Source organism: Aptenodytes patagonicus, chromosome 6, assembly GCF_965638725.1.
Source record: "Aptenodytes patagonicus chromosome 6, bAptPat1.pri.cur, whole genome shotgun sequence".
Classification (NCBI taxonomy): domain Eukaryota; kingdom Metazoa; phylum Chordata; class Aves; order Sphenisciformes; family Spheniscidae; genus Aptenodytes; species Aptenodytes patagonicus.
In genome coordinates, this window is record NC_134954.1 from 45,116,430 (window position 1) to 45,133,724 (window position 17,295).

The 17,295-nt window shown below is 40.1% G+C and overlaps 1 protein-coding gene across 1 annotated transcript; it reads right to left on the reverse strand.

Annotated features, from left to right (window-relative positions):
- Positions 1 to 95: 95 nt before the first annotated feature.
- TMEM237 (transmembrane protein 237) lies at positions 96 to 17,008 on the reverse strand. The gene is made up of 13 exons (XM_076342372.1): positions 16,979 to 17,008; positions 14,377 to 14,408; positions 13,406 to 13,416; positions 12,809 to 12,865; positions 11,109 to 11,222; positions 10,611 to 10,725; positions 9,708 to 9,868; positions 8,980 to 9,103; positions 7,766 to 7,957; positions 6,735 to 6,808; positions 6,151 to 6,244; positions 4,795 to 4,916; positions 96 to 2,923 (listed from the first exon to the last, which is right to left on the reverse strand). The coding sequence occupies exons 1-13, from the start codon at positions 17,006 to 17,008 to the stop codon at positions 2,856 to 2,858; spliced, it is 1,194 nt and encodes a 397-aa protein (XP_076198487.1). The 3' UTR covers positions 96 to 2,855.
- Positions 17,009 to 17,295: the final 287 nt, after the last annotated feature.

Consider the following 17,295-nt stretch of genomic DNA (forward strand, 5'->3'; position numbering starts at 1 on the left):
TGATGGGGAGAAAGCAAAGCCATTATTTACACCACTACCACAAATAAAGACAAAATGTATCCCCATAGTCACCTGTTCAGAGCTTGTATATTACGCATAATAAACAGACTAATCATTTGGAAACAGGACAAAGTAGTACAATCATTTCTAACTAGTTTCGAGCAATTGTTTAATTGTTTCATATATGTAAAACCATGAAATTGGCACTAACATCTTTGTAATTTTTTCATTAACACAAAAATACTGCATTAAAAACAATGGTATGGAAACACACAAAGGCATTGCAGTTAAGGCTTCTACAGATACTGCATGTTCTGTAATTAAACATCTGTTTTGTAAACTCGTTCTAAAACTGTCCAAGTAACTAAACAAAAAAGCTCAGTTCAACTCATATTCCATTGTGAGGCTTAATGGAAGGAAAAGTACTTTGTAAGATAGGTAATTAGCCATCAAATTATTTATAGTGATTTTAAATGGCAAACTTCAAACCTCATTAATTCAAGTATGCATATACTTAGACCCTCCCAAAAAATATAAACTGGAAAGGCAAGCCTGGTTTGAAATATTGATCCCATTAAGTTCATTAACATAATCCCTGCTCAACCATCTAAACAAACTACTGTATTTCACGACAAGAACAAGTCTGGCTCTTGGCTAGCATCACTTTGTCCAAGGGATACGTGGAAGGCCAATTCCTAGTAATATCAGCATGCAAGCAATGATGTTATTCAAGTTTTTCCTGTACTGATTTGATGCCTTAGCACTGTTGTGCCTGAGCTCCATACTTGATGGGCAAAATTATACTTCTTACCATGCCAAGATGACAGAAATGTCAAACAGCAAAGAGAAGCCATTATTAATCTCATCTTCAGGAGCTCAACAATTCTATAAATCAAACACACCACATCTGGAGAAAGTGTGGTGGCAACTTGCATGGGAACACTACGTAGTGTTTCATCTCTATCTTGTACAGCCAAGTTATGACAAGAACCTCCGGTGTAACACTGAAGGGGAGAAGCACCATGAATCTCTCCATTTTAATGTACAATGGAGTGCCAGCCATAATTCAGCTCTACAGTTTTGCAAAAAAACATACACAAGAACCGTAACAATTTACAAAAAAGATTAACAGCTCCTTCCCACAACAAAGTGGATGCCCCAGAACACAGCCAACAGCTGTGGAAAGTCTTTTAATTCTGGTAGAACTCTTCCCCCAAGATTACCACACCATTTAAAAGACGTCATGAACACTGAATTTTTGAATTACTTGAATTTGCTGGATAAGTGTAGCAGAACTCAAGTCCTCAACAGGGCAGCAGCAGCCCTAGTTATTCATGTTCCCATCCTTGTTTTAAAGCAACTCAAGTAACAGCATAGAAAGTTACTGGCTCTTTAACATCCTCCTTCAAGTCTTACCTTCACTACTAGAAAGTACAGTAATTCTCCAGGGAACTTTGACAACTGCACAACCTTTACAACCACAACCTTAGTAAACCACATTTGTAAACCACAATGTTTACAAAATCAACATACACATTAAATAAAACAATGCAAAATCAATACATTAAATAACATATACAAATAGTTTTGGGGCTTTAGGTGATACTTTCTTGAGAAATGGATTTCAAACTAGCTCTCGTCTATGTCTGCTAAGGAAACTGTTTCATCCTGCAAGACATCTGTATTTATTCACATCTGCAATGCTTTCTTTTTGCCACTTTAATATAAAAGAAAAAGAATGCTGGCTTTCATCATCAAAAACCACTAACTGCCACTATTAGTACTACATCACTACGTAGAAGGTGGGCTGCTATAGGGTTTTTGTTTTGCTTTAGTAAGCATTTTCTTGTAATTTTAGGAAGAAGTTTCGCATACCATCCTAACACAAAACAACAAACATCCTTTTGGGGGAAATCATTCTTCATCAAAATAGGTAGAAATAGGAACATTTTTAAAATTTGTGAAATCCAAGTTTCTTTAGAAGGAGCAGTGAATAACACTGCTGCTCTTGCCATACAAGATAAGGATAAATCAGAACGCTATTCCTGTGAATGGCTCTGTAACAGTTATGCGTCCTGACTGTCGAGAAATTACAGAACGTATGTATGTCCTGTTGGCAACCCAAAACCACCCTCCTTGATTAAAAGATGTATTTAGGTATTCATTAGCTGACCAAACTGTTGCAACATTAAAACTTCGGTTTCTTCTGTCTACATCAACTTGAAAGGACTTGTTATCATCAAGATCTTTGTCAAGAGAACTAAATGAGGATGAAGAAAAATAGTGTCCTGTTTTAAGGAATTATCAAACAAAATCCCTGACAATCCAATGCTTTATTCTAGCAAATACTTTTTTATGACAACTAAACCCAGATTATTTTATGCTTGCTAACTTTGTCATTTTTATGTTTCCTAACTCTGTTTTGTTATAATCTTCCTTAGACTACTTTCTTCATAAGATTAGTTTTAATCTCTAGAGAGTATTTAGCCAAATCAGGTAAGCCAACTGCTATCAGCATCAGTAACAAAAGCAGATTGTTGTACAGCAGTCAAAAAAGCACTGTATACCTGATCTTCTGCATCCATCTAGTTTCTTTGGCTATAACAGGTAGCAATGTTTACAAAACCACCTTGACTTTATGCACTAGAGATAATCTACTTTGTAAAATAAAAAACAAAAGTATAAAAGTTTTCAATCACATTTGGAAATTGTAGCATACATAAAAAGATCAAAATCAAATATATACAATATAAAAATACATTTTTTTCTTTAAGAAAGTTATAATACATGGCTATAATACACAACATGTTGAGCCATCAGTCCCAGCTACAATATTTGCAGATGCTTCTTCCACACTATGGCTGGACTCTGGGTATGATATCTCCCTGGGGAAATTCCTCGATTTCAGCATGAAACATCAGTTCTAAAAGAGAAAGAAAAGAATTATGTTTTCTTTTAAAAGTTTCACCTGAATACGATTTCATTATTCCTGAAAAGTGCTCTGGCATTTCCCCAAGTCTCCTGCTTTTCTTCCCCATCATGATATCAACAATTTAGCAATGTCAAGGGCCACCACTGTCTTGAGAAAACTATTGTTGCTCCTCAAAATTAACAGAATTAGCGATGATGTTAGCAGCTGATCATACGCAGTATCATCCTGCATTCAACCTGGACACTGAAACAGAAATCTGAAAGTAGATTGAGGGGTTGTTAAAGTTTTGAGAGTGTCACGACTTAAGAAGGAAGATTTCTGTTTAGAGACCTGTTCATTTATGGATATATCTGCTCTATCTATCACAGCGTAAGTTAGCAATACTAGAACCTGGAATAGACTCATGAATGATATTACTCACAGCTAGCTGTCACCATGGCAGCTCAGGCACAGGAGACAGCCTAAGGTCAGCAGTGAAGAGCTCCTTGCAGAGAAATTCAGCTAGGCATGCCAAGCAGCTGATGAGGTAGCCGTTGCAGAGCTCTGTGCTGCTTCTCATATCTGGGCTCCCTTACGTATCTATACTGCACCCTCACTGTAGGTGTACTTTCAGACTTGCTAACAGCACCTTCAACATATAGACCAGGCTGTGTTTGCCAACACGGTAAATTTACACAATCTGTACATGCAACAACATGGTTTATCCACTCAAGTTTGAGATTCACGTGTGTTTGCTACCTCATCCTTAGTAGACTAAACTTTCTCTGCTATTTGGGATAAGTCCTAACAGAATTTCTGTCTTGAAATTTCTGAAGCAGGTTTTCTAATCTTAGTAGGCACATGTAAATATCAAAAAAGCTCATCAAAACCCGAGTTAAATCCTGCCACTGGCTTCCTTGAATAAGTCTTTATTTTTTAAAAAATGGCTCTTAAATGCAATTTAAACATCTATTAGAAATTTTACTTTCAAAGATTGTAAAGGCTGCCACCTAGGTTTTTTTTTTAACTCATTGAGTTATTAGAAATAAGCAGAGTAACTGGGGCCAGCTGAAATACAGAAATCTGTACATTAACATTCTAAAGTAATCTGAAGAAGCATGTTGAATCTTCTTCAGCCTCCCAAACACAAATCTGTATTTCGACTCATGATGCTCTTTGGATACGTGCTGACTTGTAAGTTGAAACTTAGGATTTTTATGTACAGCATACAGCTTCAAGTCACAGGCTGCATGCACTTGATAGGAAATCTGAGTTATGATACACCTGTTGGATCCCAGTTGGAACAACAAAAGGAAGAAGGCCTAGTCTCTAGCAAAGCTTCTTCTAAGAAAATGGGACTACTTGCTTGCCCCCTCCTCCAGCCTGGATCAACACAAGCAGTCCTCATTTGAAGTCCTGTTCTGAAATCTGACTTTTCAAAGCTCAGGAGTTTCCAAAACTACTGCAGTGTTCTATTGAAAATAATACTGAACTCAAAACGCATTCATCATTTGCAAAAAGGAACATTAATAACATTAGGGAATTTTCTAAAACACAAACAGAATAAATACATTTCAAATATTCAAAATGCTGTTACAAGTAAGAATTATTTTTCCCTTCAATGAAGAAAAGACACATGCTCTCTCATGTTTCTTCAGCCAGGACAAACAAGGCTTTTCTTTTATTTTTAAATTACTGTTTTTTCTTTACAAGACCAAACATAGATACCAGCATCCTAAGAAGCACTTGCTTTGGAAAGTTGCTAGGAGATGCTTGTTTTTCCTCAGCCACAAAATTTCTTAGGACTAGTCTTGAACATGGAACGCAGAGCACAGCAGATAAAAGCCTGAACAAACAACATTTTGCCTATTAATGTTTCCTACCTTCACTGTGGTCTAGCTCTGGTCGGTAAGACAAGAAGATCCAACTTGCCCCAACTAGAATAGACACTACCAGATTCACCACAATCCACGGCTGAACAATTTCTTCCTCTGTACCTGTCGTCCTGGGAAAAGCACATCAACCAGTCAGGGGTTCACTGGGACATACAGGTTACAATAAAAATTTCAACCGAGTATCATAAGAACATGCTTGCTAAGCCAGATGTGAAAACAGAACTACTTGTACCATCCTGATGGTCTAGCATTGCAAAGACCTGGTAAAGAGAGCGACTACCAAAGACAGCAACTCAGCTAAGAAACCCCATTATCTCATAGTCCACTTGTAGATTTCAACAGCAAATTCCTTTTCTTGGCCAAGAGACAGAAAATAAGAATCAAAATGCATGGTCAAATTTTACTGTGGTGAAAAGACACAGCACAATGTCGTCCGCCAATCTTATTTTTAAGCACTTCTTCATGAGGCAGCAAAGCAAGTGAATAGCAAGTCAGTAAAGTCTGTCTGGAAGTGAGTGCAAGGACTTGTGTACAGATGCTGTGGGGTGGATGAGATAGGGCTTTAAGAAGGTTATGATTTAAGTTAGCTGACACTTTTCTTACTGTCATAACAGCAGCAGGTTGCGGTTTTGTTACTAGAATCTAGGCTTTTTAATAAACAACTCAACAAACATTTATAGAAGCCCTAAAAAAAAAGAAAAAATATCTAACTGCCCAAACCAACAAATTTTCATGTAAATGCTTTTGTTCTACTTCTCCTGGTCTATTTTAAAAACTCGAGCTACTGGAGTTCAAGTCCATTAAATACCTACTTCAAAAAGTAACAGTTTTGGATGGGATCTCCTAGCATGAAACAATGCTTCATATTTAGTGCCAGCTGTGTCTGCTAAGTCCTTGCATCCTGTGGCAGACACCACTTCTTTGTAATACCATGATATTAATTTCTTGGACAGATTAGACCATCTCCTTCAAAAACAGTGTTGAATCTCTACAGAATGTCCTGCCCTTGAACACAAAAAGGGTTACCTCAGTAGGGTCCCATTTCTCCAGCAAAAGAGATTCTTCAAGTTCCTGCCAGACGACATTTTCAGCATCATTCCAACAGGCTCTTGTTTGAGGTATAATGGATTTGCGACCAACATGACCGAACCCATCCCTGGGTTCTCATTTTTCAGTGAAATTATCAGATTCAGGACAAGCGCAGACAAAGGCAGGTTTAGTAATGAAATCCTTCATTAATACTTTCTTAAGTATGCTGTATAACCTTTTCAATCCACCAGTTTGACTAAGGTTCCTAAGTGGGCTATGTTATAATTTACAGAAGTGATTTCTGAAGTTTCCTACCAGATGCTGCCATTTTCTGAAGGTGGTGTGTAGAGGTTAATTCTGTCACATGTCATCTGCTGGCTTAAGGATAAGATAAGAGCAGCAAAGTACACTGGAAGAAATGGAATTAGTTGTGTCAGATATAAACCCCAAAAATGCTGTCTCATCATGACATGATAATTATCACTACTTTTTCTTTCCTTTCACTCCACTGCCTCCAACGATAGTCTCCTTTAATTCATTCTCTCTTCTTCAACATTCCCCTGGCCCATCAAAATCTGGTTTCTGCACTTTTGCAGTTGATCAACTACATCAAAGGTGGCATCTTGTGATTCTGGTTTTTGCTAGGTCTGTGTTCTGTATTCAGAAGTGGGAAAAGAACTATCTCACTCATAGCTCCACTAATGCTATTATTGCAAATGCTTTAAAAAATACGTAGCAAAGTGTTCATAGCTTTTGAATGCTATTTTCAACTACTTAGCAAGTCACTTATTCTAAAGCAGAAAATAACCAGGGAGGAAGATTTCACTGAAAACAGTATGTAGGATTTCTCCATCTACTGTCTTTTCTGGACAACTTCCTATCCGCTTCAGAATACTTACAGAAAGCGGCTACTGCTGCTGGGTCTAGGGTAAGAAAGCCTCTCAGTGCAACTGATGCTTTTGCCAAATCAATCCTGATTACAAAAACAAGAGTCATTAACACAGCCCAATAAAATAATAATATTGTTCCTCTAACAGTATTCTATTGTTCTTTTACTTTTTGCAAGATACCTTTTTCTGCCTCTGTTACAGTGCCTTAATACACAACTATATTCCACACAATGATCCTCATTATGCCAAATCCAAGAAAGATTGAAACTAAGGAGGATGTTCCATGAGGTTTGTAGCTTTCACACAGCAGTCCTTTCTGGAATGAGGATAATGTGGAGAGATCTGTCCCCTCTCTAATCCTTACCATTCATTTCAGTGTCCACACCACCAACCGAGTTATGCTAATATAACTGCTCACATAGCTTACACTAGTACGCGAGCAATTAAGAGTAACTTCGGCCTCCTCCCTGCCACCACTCAATTTAAAAAAAGTTACAATTTCTTCCATAGAACAGACTTCTCCCCTGGCTTACCATGCTGCCGTGGAAACTACCAAAAGAAACATCTATGAATCTACTCTGTTTATGGTCATCTTTGCTCCTCTTTCTGTTCATTCCCACTCTTAAGCTGTAATACAGAAACCCCAGCTAGGACAGGAAAACTGTTTACACAGCCGTGTTGCAAACCTGACTGGGGAATGGATTCACATGAAAAGTAACCTGATAGAAACATTAGTTGTTTCCCACCACCTCTCTCCCCCCCAAAAAAAACCAGGTCAGCTCTCCCATCTGGTTCATCTCATGATCACACAAACAGCACAAGCACACTGAAGCAAGGCTGCAGGCAATGGACAGAAATGAGTAACAAAGGTCTGAATGCACAAGTACCCCCTTTATCTGTATAGCCAGCCATGTGTAAAATCGTTCTCTTAAGTATATCACATTAAATCATCAACAGCAGATCAAAATGTGCCAGAGGAAGGAGAAAGGAGCATATTGCACACCAATTATGTACGCCTTTCAAATACAAACATATTTTACCTGTCAAAGGCTGAGACTGTACTGATAGACAGCAACAAATAGAACAAACTTTGAGCTGGGTATGCTAGTGTCTTATACTGCTGGAGCAGGTTCGAAACTGTGGAAAGTTGATTTCCTGCCAAAATGTAGATAACAATGATGTTCCATACAGCATACCCAGCAAGGAAGCCATGGGTAAAGAGTCCGATCACCCTGAACGGAGAAAAGAACATTAGACAAGTTTAACACCTTGAATTAGTGACGAACTACAGACAGAAAAGGCCTATGAATCCATCTGTTCAACCCTGCTGCCGTGACAGGATGCCAGCCTTTCACAGACTGTTTCTGAGTGCTTTTTCTGATCTAGTTTTAAAAATGCTAAGCAACGGGACTTCTGCTTCCTCCCTTGACAGACTGCACCAGTACCTGAGCACTCAACAAAGAAAACCGCGATGTTTTGCCTGATCCTATTACTACTTCACTTCATTATTGCTACCAGAATCAAATACTTTCACTTGCCACACTCTCCCATTTTGCCTGTAGCTTCCCACAACCACTGCCCCTTACACTTACACAATGGTCTTAAACTTGTCCTTGAGCCAGTCTTTTCATTACCTTCCTTGCTAAGAAAAAGCTGAGAAGGAAGCGCAGGCTTCCAGATAAAATACACCAGAGAAGAAAATGACTGTCATCTTCCCATTCTGTATCACAATGCAACCACATATTAAAAAAGAAATAATAATTTTTTGCTATTGTGTGCAAGCTTATGCCCCAGTCCAATTTCACTCCTCCATCTTTTTCACCAGCCAGGATTTTTTCTTTGAGAATTATCTGAATTCAGGTATTTTAATTCTGGTCATATTATAGCTGATGGGCGAATCTCATTTTGTAACACATTTTTTCCATAGGTCTCTAGTATTTTTGTTATCGGATCAATCTCTTGCTATTCAGATTTTGTCTGGATCTTTGCAATATGACTTCCTTAGTTATTCTGTTTATAAGTTGCATTTCACATGTGATATCTAGACTTGAAATAGATATTCTTAACAACAAATACCAAAAGCTAGAGGACTGAGAAGCTTTATACCTGTTGCATCCCAAACCACCATTTATTAGGAGTATCCAAAAGAAATAAATATACATCACAATGATAGAGAAAAGGTGCTAACTTTCAGGGAGAAGAAAAAAAACAACCCTGATTTCTGCTTATTTACACTAAAATGTTTATCTTTCACCTGAAACTTCGGTGCACTGTGAGAGCGACATCTCTGGTAGTCCATGAAGCCTTCACGTCCATAAGTACATTGATATTTTCAGTGGTTTTAATCAATTCTGCACGGTCGGCTGCCTGAAAACGCCCTGAAAGGATTAGGAAATTAGTTTTAGAGAGTATTGTTACCTTCCACCATCATTTCTACATTAATACTTATTAGTGTTAAAAAGCTGTAAGCATCAAAAGTTCCATCAGAAAATTTTTTCTCCCCACTTCCTGCCCTTTGTCAGCCTACATTTGTATCAGGATGCCTCTGTCAATGTGATGTACCCTGGTGGGTCAGGCTATGGATTTAAGAATGTGCAAAGCACTTTGGGTAATTACTCAGTGTTCCCTGGTAACAAAAAAACCCCAAACCAACAAACAACTTCCACTTGAAAGACTTTTTGCAATATAGTAAATGATAGTTTCTTCTCACAGTACTGTGACAGTATTAGGTCAAATAAGCACAGTTGGGTACCATCAAACAGCCTTTTTCATCCACACCATGGAATTCAAAAATTCAACCAAACATGCTAGCACGGCAACACTAACATACGCTCTTGAAAAATTATGTTTATTTCCATATAATTTTTGTGCTGGAAAACTTCTTTTTCTTTAATTCTTCCCAATAGTGCAGTATTTGGGTTTTAAATACAATAACGCTCCCTTTAGTTGCAAGAATGTCCTTAAATCACAAGATGTACTTACGATTTTTTTCAACAAACACCTTGCTAACAGGCTGGCTAATTCCAGTGGGAGCAGCAAACACAGGCTGCTGATCTGGGCTCTTTCTGTGGTCATCTTCAATGATGTCTTCCTCCTCCACTTCCAGCTCATTGGAACAGTGCGTTTCGGCTGGCCGAGGTTTCCTATCAGCACAGAACATACAATGGGGCAGAGAAAGAACAGGAAGTAAAATGTGAAAGCTGAAGGCACCTATGAACATTTAACATGTCTAACTTGACTGATAAGAACCGATCAGGCTACTGACCTGTGTAATATTACCTCCATTTATAATTTTAAGGAGTAAAGCTCTCATGGAGTTAGTTAACTAAAACCATAAAGCTAATCCTTGATTTTGTTTTTTTTCTGTTTAAATTCCTTCTTGTGTCAAAACAATAAGGTATGAAGAAATACATATCAAGAGATTAACAATTAGAAAAAAAATATACAAACTAAATAGAAGGCCAAGAAAGTGGATGCTTTTGGTAGAAAGGTGACTAAAATGATTTAAAGGCATAGTTCTTGGAGAAAAGGCAAATAAAAAGGATGAGAAAGCAGTTAAGTTTCTCATAAAATTAAGAAAAAGATAGTAAGAATGAAAGAAAGCAGTTACACGTTCTAATTTTCTCATGCATGTGACTGAAATATTAGGCTCATGTAAATGTACTCAGAACTGTAATGCATCCAGGTACGCATAAAACAAACAAGTGAAGAAAGCTAGATCTTAACCCTGGAAAGAATTGCACACATACTATTTATTGCACAGGCTGAATGGTATCGTGGGCTTCAAGATTTTACATCTTTGTAATGTGACAATGTAAAATGCTACTCAGCCACGTTCACTATCACAGTTATTCCGAATTATGAGCTATACTAGTTTTGTCTCACTTTGTTCTTTTTCTCTGTTTGCGGATCACTGTTTCTTCAGCTTCAGGGACATCCATGCCATTTCCATTCTGAAATAAGGATGCAACATTTTGCTGGGTAAAAGAGGTCTCAGAATCTGAAGATTTAAAATAAACCATATGGAAGTTTCACAGCTTTCAGAAAAATGGAAATACATTCACTTAAATACATAAATAGTTACTATATAAGCACAGTAGCAAAAAAGTGATGCTTTTCTGAGCTTTGAATGATACAAAGGATCTATTTTATCACTTCCAAAACTGTATTGCCATTATTTGAATGAGAGTTTGTACCCTATGGAATCTGAAATCAGAAACTGAAACTCCAAGCTACCATTCACTCAGAGATTACTTTCAGCTGTTTTAAGACCAAAGGACATGATTTGAAATGTTTTAAGCCAAAATACAAGTTGGCCAATCATATTTCTGTGTTATCAAGTTTTATTCAGTGCTCTTTCCAATCTACAATTATTTCACATACCGGTAGGTATTTTCTTCTTCTTGCGTTTCCTCTGAGGAGGGACATCATGAGGTTCAGGAGTCAGGGGCTCACTGCTTTCAGACTGCCAACGAACAGCTGCTTGGACGATGCCATCTGAAAACCAGATGAAAAGATCCAGCAACCTTAATTCAGAGCTGCTGAGAAACAGGCAAGAAAAAGCTGCCATTTGCTACATTGTGCAGAACATCTGTCTTTGCCCAGCTTACAGCTGAGATGAAAACGTACTGGCTAGAAAATACAAGCGTTGGGAAACAAATGTGGTAAGTAAGAATATACAAGGTGATAACTAACAACCCTCCTTTCACCCTGACAGTTTCATGCCCAGGAGGAAATTTAAGTATCCAAGAAGCAGCACAATTCCCATTTGGGCATACAACAGAGGACTGACCGAAAGGAATCTACCACAGGAAAGAACTATACCTCTATATTTTTCCTTTCTACATGCAAAGATTATAATGCAAGGGACAAGAAAAAATAACAGTTTGTTACAAATTTATTCACACAGATATGTGCTAAGGCAAAATAGTGTAATATCAAAGGGAAATTTAAATGCTAACCAAACACCACAAGAATAAAGGAGGAGCAGAATAAAACAACACTGAAGGATGTTTACTCCAGTCTGAGAGATGAATTACTACACTTTGGAGGAACTACATTTCCATGAGAAGTTAACATGAATTCATCAAATACTCTAGCAGCATTAGCATGTTTGCATCATTAGAAGTAGAAAGACAAAGCTACTTCTCCATTTCACATCGCATCTGCCTTTTTATAGCTCTTCCAAGTACTGCAGTTCTCATGATAACAACTGAATCTATCTTTGTTTTCACTTCAAGCACAGGTTTTCCCACCTTTTAGAAAGGTTTTCTATGCTAAAACACAAAATTAACCAGCAAAGTAATGGCCAAAGCCAAGGTGTACTTTGCACTGTCATTCAGGTCACTGAAAAAAACAGCAAACAAAACTTGATCCTTGGGAAACCCTGCTAGCAACAGCTCTACTTGTTGCATTTACAGGTCTTTCAGTGAGCCCTCAACTGTACACTCTTTTAAGCAAATAAAGGAGGTTTACTCATCAAAGCATCATATGGTCCCAAGTCAACTGGTTTACAGAAGTCCACCAGATTCTATCAATACATTCTGCTTTATCAAAATAGATCAGACTTGTAATCTTGCTTAAAATGGTATGTTTGTTCTGCAGATCCACTTCTTGTAAAAAAACAAAGCTCTGGTGTTAGTCATATTTTAGGCTCTTAACTCTTTGATGGTAATGGAATGATTAACTTGTGACTTTATTTGGCCAAGGACTGAAATCGAGCCAATTTGTTAAATGATTTTTATCTTAGTTCATTCAAAAATTCAAGCACTTAACACATTCAACATAACAATGTTCAGTATCAAGACATGCTGTATCAGCCGTACCGGGAATGGATCTAGGGAGAAAGAGCAGAGGATGGAACAAGTTATTTAAGTTAGCATTACAGACTTGTTCTAAAATGACACCACTTTGGGAAAAAGATCACAGTCGTTCAATACAAAATCAATTGTAATAAATTAGCTGAGAACACTATTCAATAATAGAGTACAAGACTGAAAACCGTGTATCTGTCAGGAGCTTGGCTACAGCACAGGTCTCACCCGGGATTACAACCACAGTTTCCAGTCTTGGCAGGACCTTACCTAACGGAGTCTTTCCTTTGGGCTTCCTTTTTTTGGGACGACTGAGTGGAATTTCATCTGCAGAACATAAAACAGACGTATAGGTGCACAGCATGGAAAAACCTCCATTTCCCTTTTTTAACGGCCACTCTATTGCTAGCTAAGAAAGGGGTTCCTTTGTACAAGTGAAGACATCCTCCACCTTTTACAGATAAGGTGACAATTCACCAATTCACACAAGCAGGAGTAGTACAGAAGATGGCAGGAAAACAGGATAGGAAATCTGTCTTAAGGTCAGCAGAGGCTAAATATGCACAAGCACGTGTGTTAAGTGAAAAACTGAAATGCTCTGAATAATGCTCTGAAGAATAAACTTCTTGTTTAGAGCACAGTGACAACATTCCTATTACCTTGATTCGATACGGAAGTAGCAAACAGTAAAGAGAACAAAGAAAAACAACAGGCAGTTCTAGCAATAGCAGCGCAGGTATCCATGCAGTTTAAATAATCAGCCTGCATTTAGGAAAAGCATAAGGCCCTATCTTTAAAGAGAGGATGAAGCAACACCAAAAGGAACTACCAATGTTTAGAATTCTCTTTAATGTTGGAATAACTCACCTTGGTTTCCACTTCACATTTAAGGAGAAAAGGTGTTGAAGAGCAGTGTAAAAGGAACAAAGATGAGAAGAAAGTTAGTTTTGAATCAATTACTATTCACAACAGTGAAATTCACACTGCTGCTTTTGCAATTAATTTCCTTATCCCCGCTCCTAGTTCTCTTTATGAGCAGTTGTGTACAACAGGGTTATGGGTACGAAGCAATCGTCAAGACTCAACACTTTGTTAGTGACTATGCACAGTTTCTTGATTGGCTAGCTGTGGATCAGATTAAAAGCCTTAATCACCTAGCTAATTAAAACTGGTCTTACTGCCTGACATATAACAAACCAACCAAAGTTATGAAACATCTGAGCACATACGTTACCAAAAACACACTATCATTATGTCATCAATCATGAACGACACATTTGCTTTTAGGTACTTTGAAGAAATTCTGAAGTACCATGTCATTGCCTTTCCTTCCACACTGCTCACTAGGGCACTGAAAAAAAAAAGCCCAAATTTCGCCCTATACATCAAACTGGTATACACCTATACCCCTATTCAAGAATATCTAGTCTAATCTCAGAAATTCCTGTTCTGAAGGATTTGTGATTCAAATACACTAAAGAACAGGAAAGAAAACAAAGAGGGAAGGAAGAAGAGATTGAAAAGAGGGACATCCGTAAAACTAAAGTAGATGTTAATAAAAGCGAAGTAGCTATTTGTCTGAAACTTTTTAAAGGGTTTCTCTCTCAGAGTATTAAAACTGAGGTAATGTAGTAAAATTTCTTGGCCTCTGTAAAACTTTAAAATGCTTTGCATTCCTTGTAAGGGGTTCTAGGACAAGTAGTTAGCAAGAAAAGCTAATATTTTTAAAGCTGTTATGACTACTCAGATGTTTATTAAACTTATTTCTCTTAATTCGTTACTTTTAAGAACACTACATACAGAACCATGATCAATTCCATGGAATGAACTGATCGTACCTTGGCACTGGAGGGAGAGCACGAGGCGGGCACTGAAAGACAAGATAGGGACAAAAGTCGACTTCTGTAAGTCTGAAACCACCTCTCTTCTGAGCGCCTGTTAAACCCCTTCACAGGAAACAGCTATTTCCAGATATGGTGAGAACATGCCTCTTACATAGCGAGAGACTCCTGATGGAGATGTTACATAAAAGTGCTCAGCACGACACAGGAGTAATATGCTTTTGCCAGAGTTCTGATGGGCACTGCGTTAGGGACATGTACCTAACAGCTGTGTGTGAGGCGCAGCTTGCATTTCAACTTCACTTAAATAATTTTCACTTTTCATAGAAGGCACTGCTTTCCTGGGAAAGCTTATCAGTCATTCTATTTAAACACCAAAACACTGCAATAATTTATGCGTTCAATATACTTGCACAGTATATAGTGTGAGCTGAGTATTTTCTATTAACAAAGTTGTAAATTCAGAACAATATTAAGGAAAAGCAATAAAAAGGAAATAAGCTTATTTATGAAAAATACTTTAAAAAATTATAAAACACTAATTTTCATATAATTTTGAAAATATTTACCAGCAGGTCAAACACAACTAAAATCTAAGACCAAGTATCTCCTGTTGACAATCTGAAACTGAGCTCTTGCACTTTCTCTCATCTAGAAAAAGGCAGGCAGTTTACTTTCAGATTTTGTGTTATATAATTATATTAAAAGAGTATACAGGAATAAATATTTCCCACTCTCCAAAAATTCCGTTGATATCAGAAATAAAAAAGGCCGTAAGACTGGTAAGACTGAAGGATCCACAAACTTACCACTTGTTTCTTTCCCATATCATTTGAAGCTGTTCCCTGAAAGAGGCACTGTGAACCGTTCTCCACTCCCCCACGCTGCTCACGCTGAACCTCAGCTAATTCTGAACTAAAAATAAGCGTCTGGCAGCCAGGATTAGCTGGACGTGAACCTTCCTGCCCCTGGGTTAGGGCCCAGTACTACTCCCATTTGAACAACGGCAGTTTGTTCCGTGGCAGCAAACGTTACTTGCACTGAAAAACCTGTAGCTCCATATGCTGGTACAGGCTCCAGGGAGCAAGTTTTACTTAGTTTGGTTTGCCCAAAACATATGAGACACCTTGTGCAAGGAAGGGTTTGCAGGATTAGGCCTCAGATCTCTCACCTGGATTTTGGCCGTGCTGAAGACTGACAGCAAGTGCCATTTACACAGACAGAGAACAGCACACCCTGAGCAGCATCCAGCAAACTGGTCAGGACTGGTCACACCATACAGGTGCACCATAAGGGAGAAAAAATATTGATAAAGGTCAGAGTTCATTACTTTGTTTCCTACATTCCCATGGCAGTAATTATTAAACGTTTAGGATAGTCGATATTTTAAAAACCAAAAATCTAAAAAAACCCCTCAAAACTAAAAAAAAAGCTTTTACACAGCATTCACTGCCTGTGCAGTAGTACATCTGTGTTCTGTAGTACCTCTCTATTCTGTTACCTTCTACGAAACAACTGAAAAGCAAATTAATTTCTGTATCGTTTATTCCCTGCAACAAAGGAAATCACATGCAAGCAGGCAGTGGTGAATACTCATCTGTCCCATCTGTATGAAAGTCCCCAACTCTACCATGCAAATAGGAGCTTTACTCCGCTAGTTTCCAATTTCTCAGAGTCTGAAAGAACGCACTCCAAACTCCATAGAAAGGGTGAGTTTGGGCACAGGCTTCCAGGGACGTTTCGTTTCTGACAGAAGAGCTGCTGAGTGCTAACGTAGCTGTAGCGCCCCTGAAGCCAGGAGACTCCCACAAACCAGGTAGCCGCTGCCCCAGTGAAACCCCGTGTTTGCGCACAGGAGCCAGGCCGCAGGACGGTTGGACACACCTGGGAACTCTCACACCGGGGAAAAAAACAAACTACACAACCCCCTGGGTGTCCGTTCAGGGATGCAGAGCAGAAAATGCCTTCACTCGTAAGCGCGGCTCGTATGAAACCGCGGCACGCAGATGTATTTACTCCCCGAGTGCGGTGAGCTCGGCTGCCACCACCAGACCTCGGAGGTGGTACCCAGGGCGCAGTTACGCGCAAACTCGAAGGTTCAGAAACACTTAACCAGTCTTTACAGATTTAAAGCTTTGCATATATTTTATATATATAGAGATGAAAATATGAAAACAACGAGGAAATACTTGCTTGCGCCCCCAGCAAAGGATGAGCAGAAACGTGCGACCCTGCGGCCGGCTACATCCCGCCTCCCGCGGGTAACAGCAGGGCGGGCACCGCCGCCTCCCCCGCGGAGCGGGGATGTAGGAGCCGCACTGCCAGGGCGGCCCGCTCTCGCGTCGGGCTTCAGCTCCGTCTCCCCGGCAGCAGTTCCTGCCGCGGACAGCCCCGGTACAACTCTTCAGCAACAGCGCTCAGGGCGGACCAAGCCGCCGCCGCCAGTGCTCACAGCCGGGCGCACCGGGCTCCAGCCCCGCGGGGCCGGCGCTGCCGCGGCCGCCGGCACTTCGCCGCCCTGCCACCCGCTGCCCGCCCAGCCCCCTCCAGAGCCGGCGCCGCGGGCCCCCCGCCCGCCCCGGCACCGCCGCGCCCTCACCCCGCCGGGGCCCGCCCGCGGCGCCGCCATGCCGCGCCCGCCGCCGCCGCCGCCGGTCTCCCGGGCGCCGCGGGGAGGAGCCGGCGCTCGCTTCCGCCCCGCGCCGGGGCTGCGGCCCCCCCAGCGGCGGGGAGGCCCGGCCTCCCTCTCCCACCTGGGTTCGCGTCCTCTCCGGCGGCTCCGTCAGCAAAGCGAGCCCGTCCCGGCGCGGCGGTGCGGGGCCGGCTGCTGCCGCGGGCGGGGGTCCGTGTCCCTCGGGCCGCGGGCGAGCAAAGTCGAATGCACGTTAGTCGGAAAACAAGCTTTCTAGCCTCCTT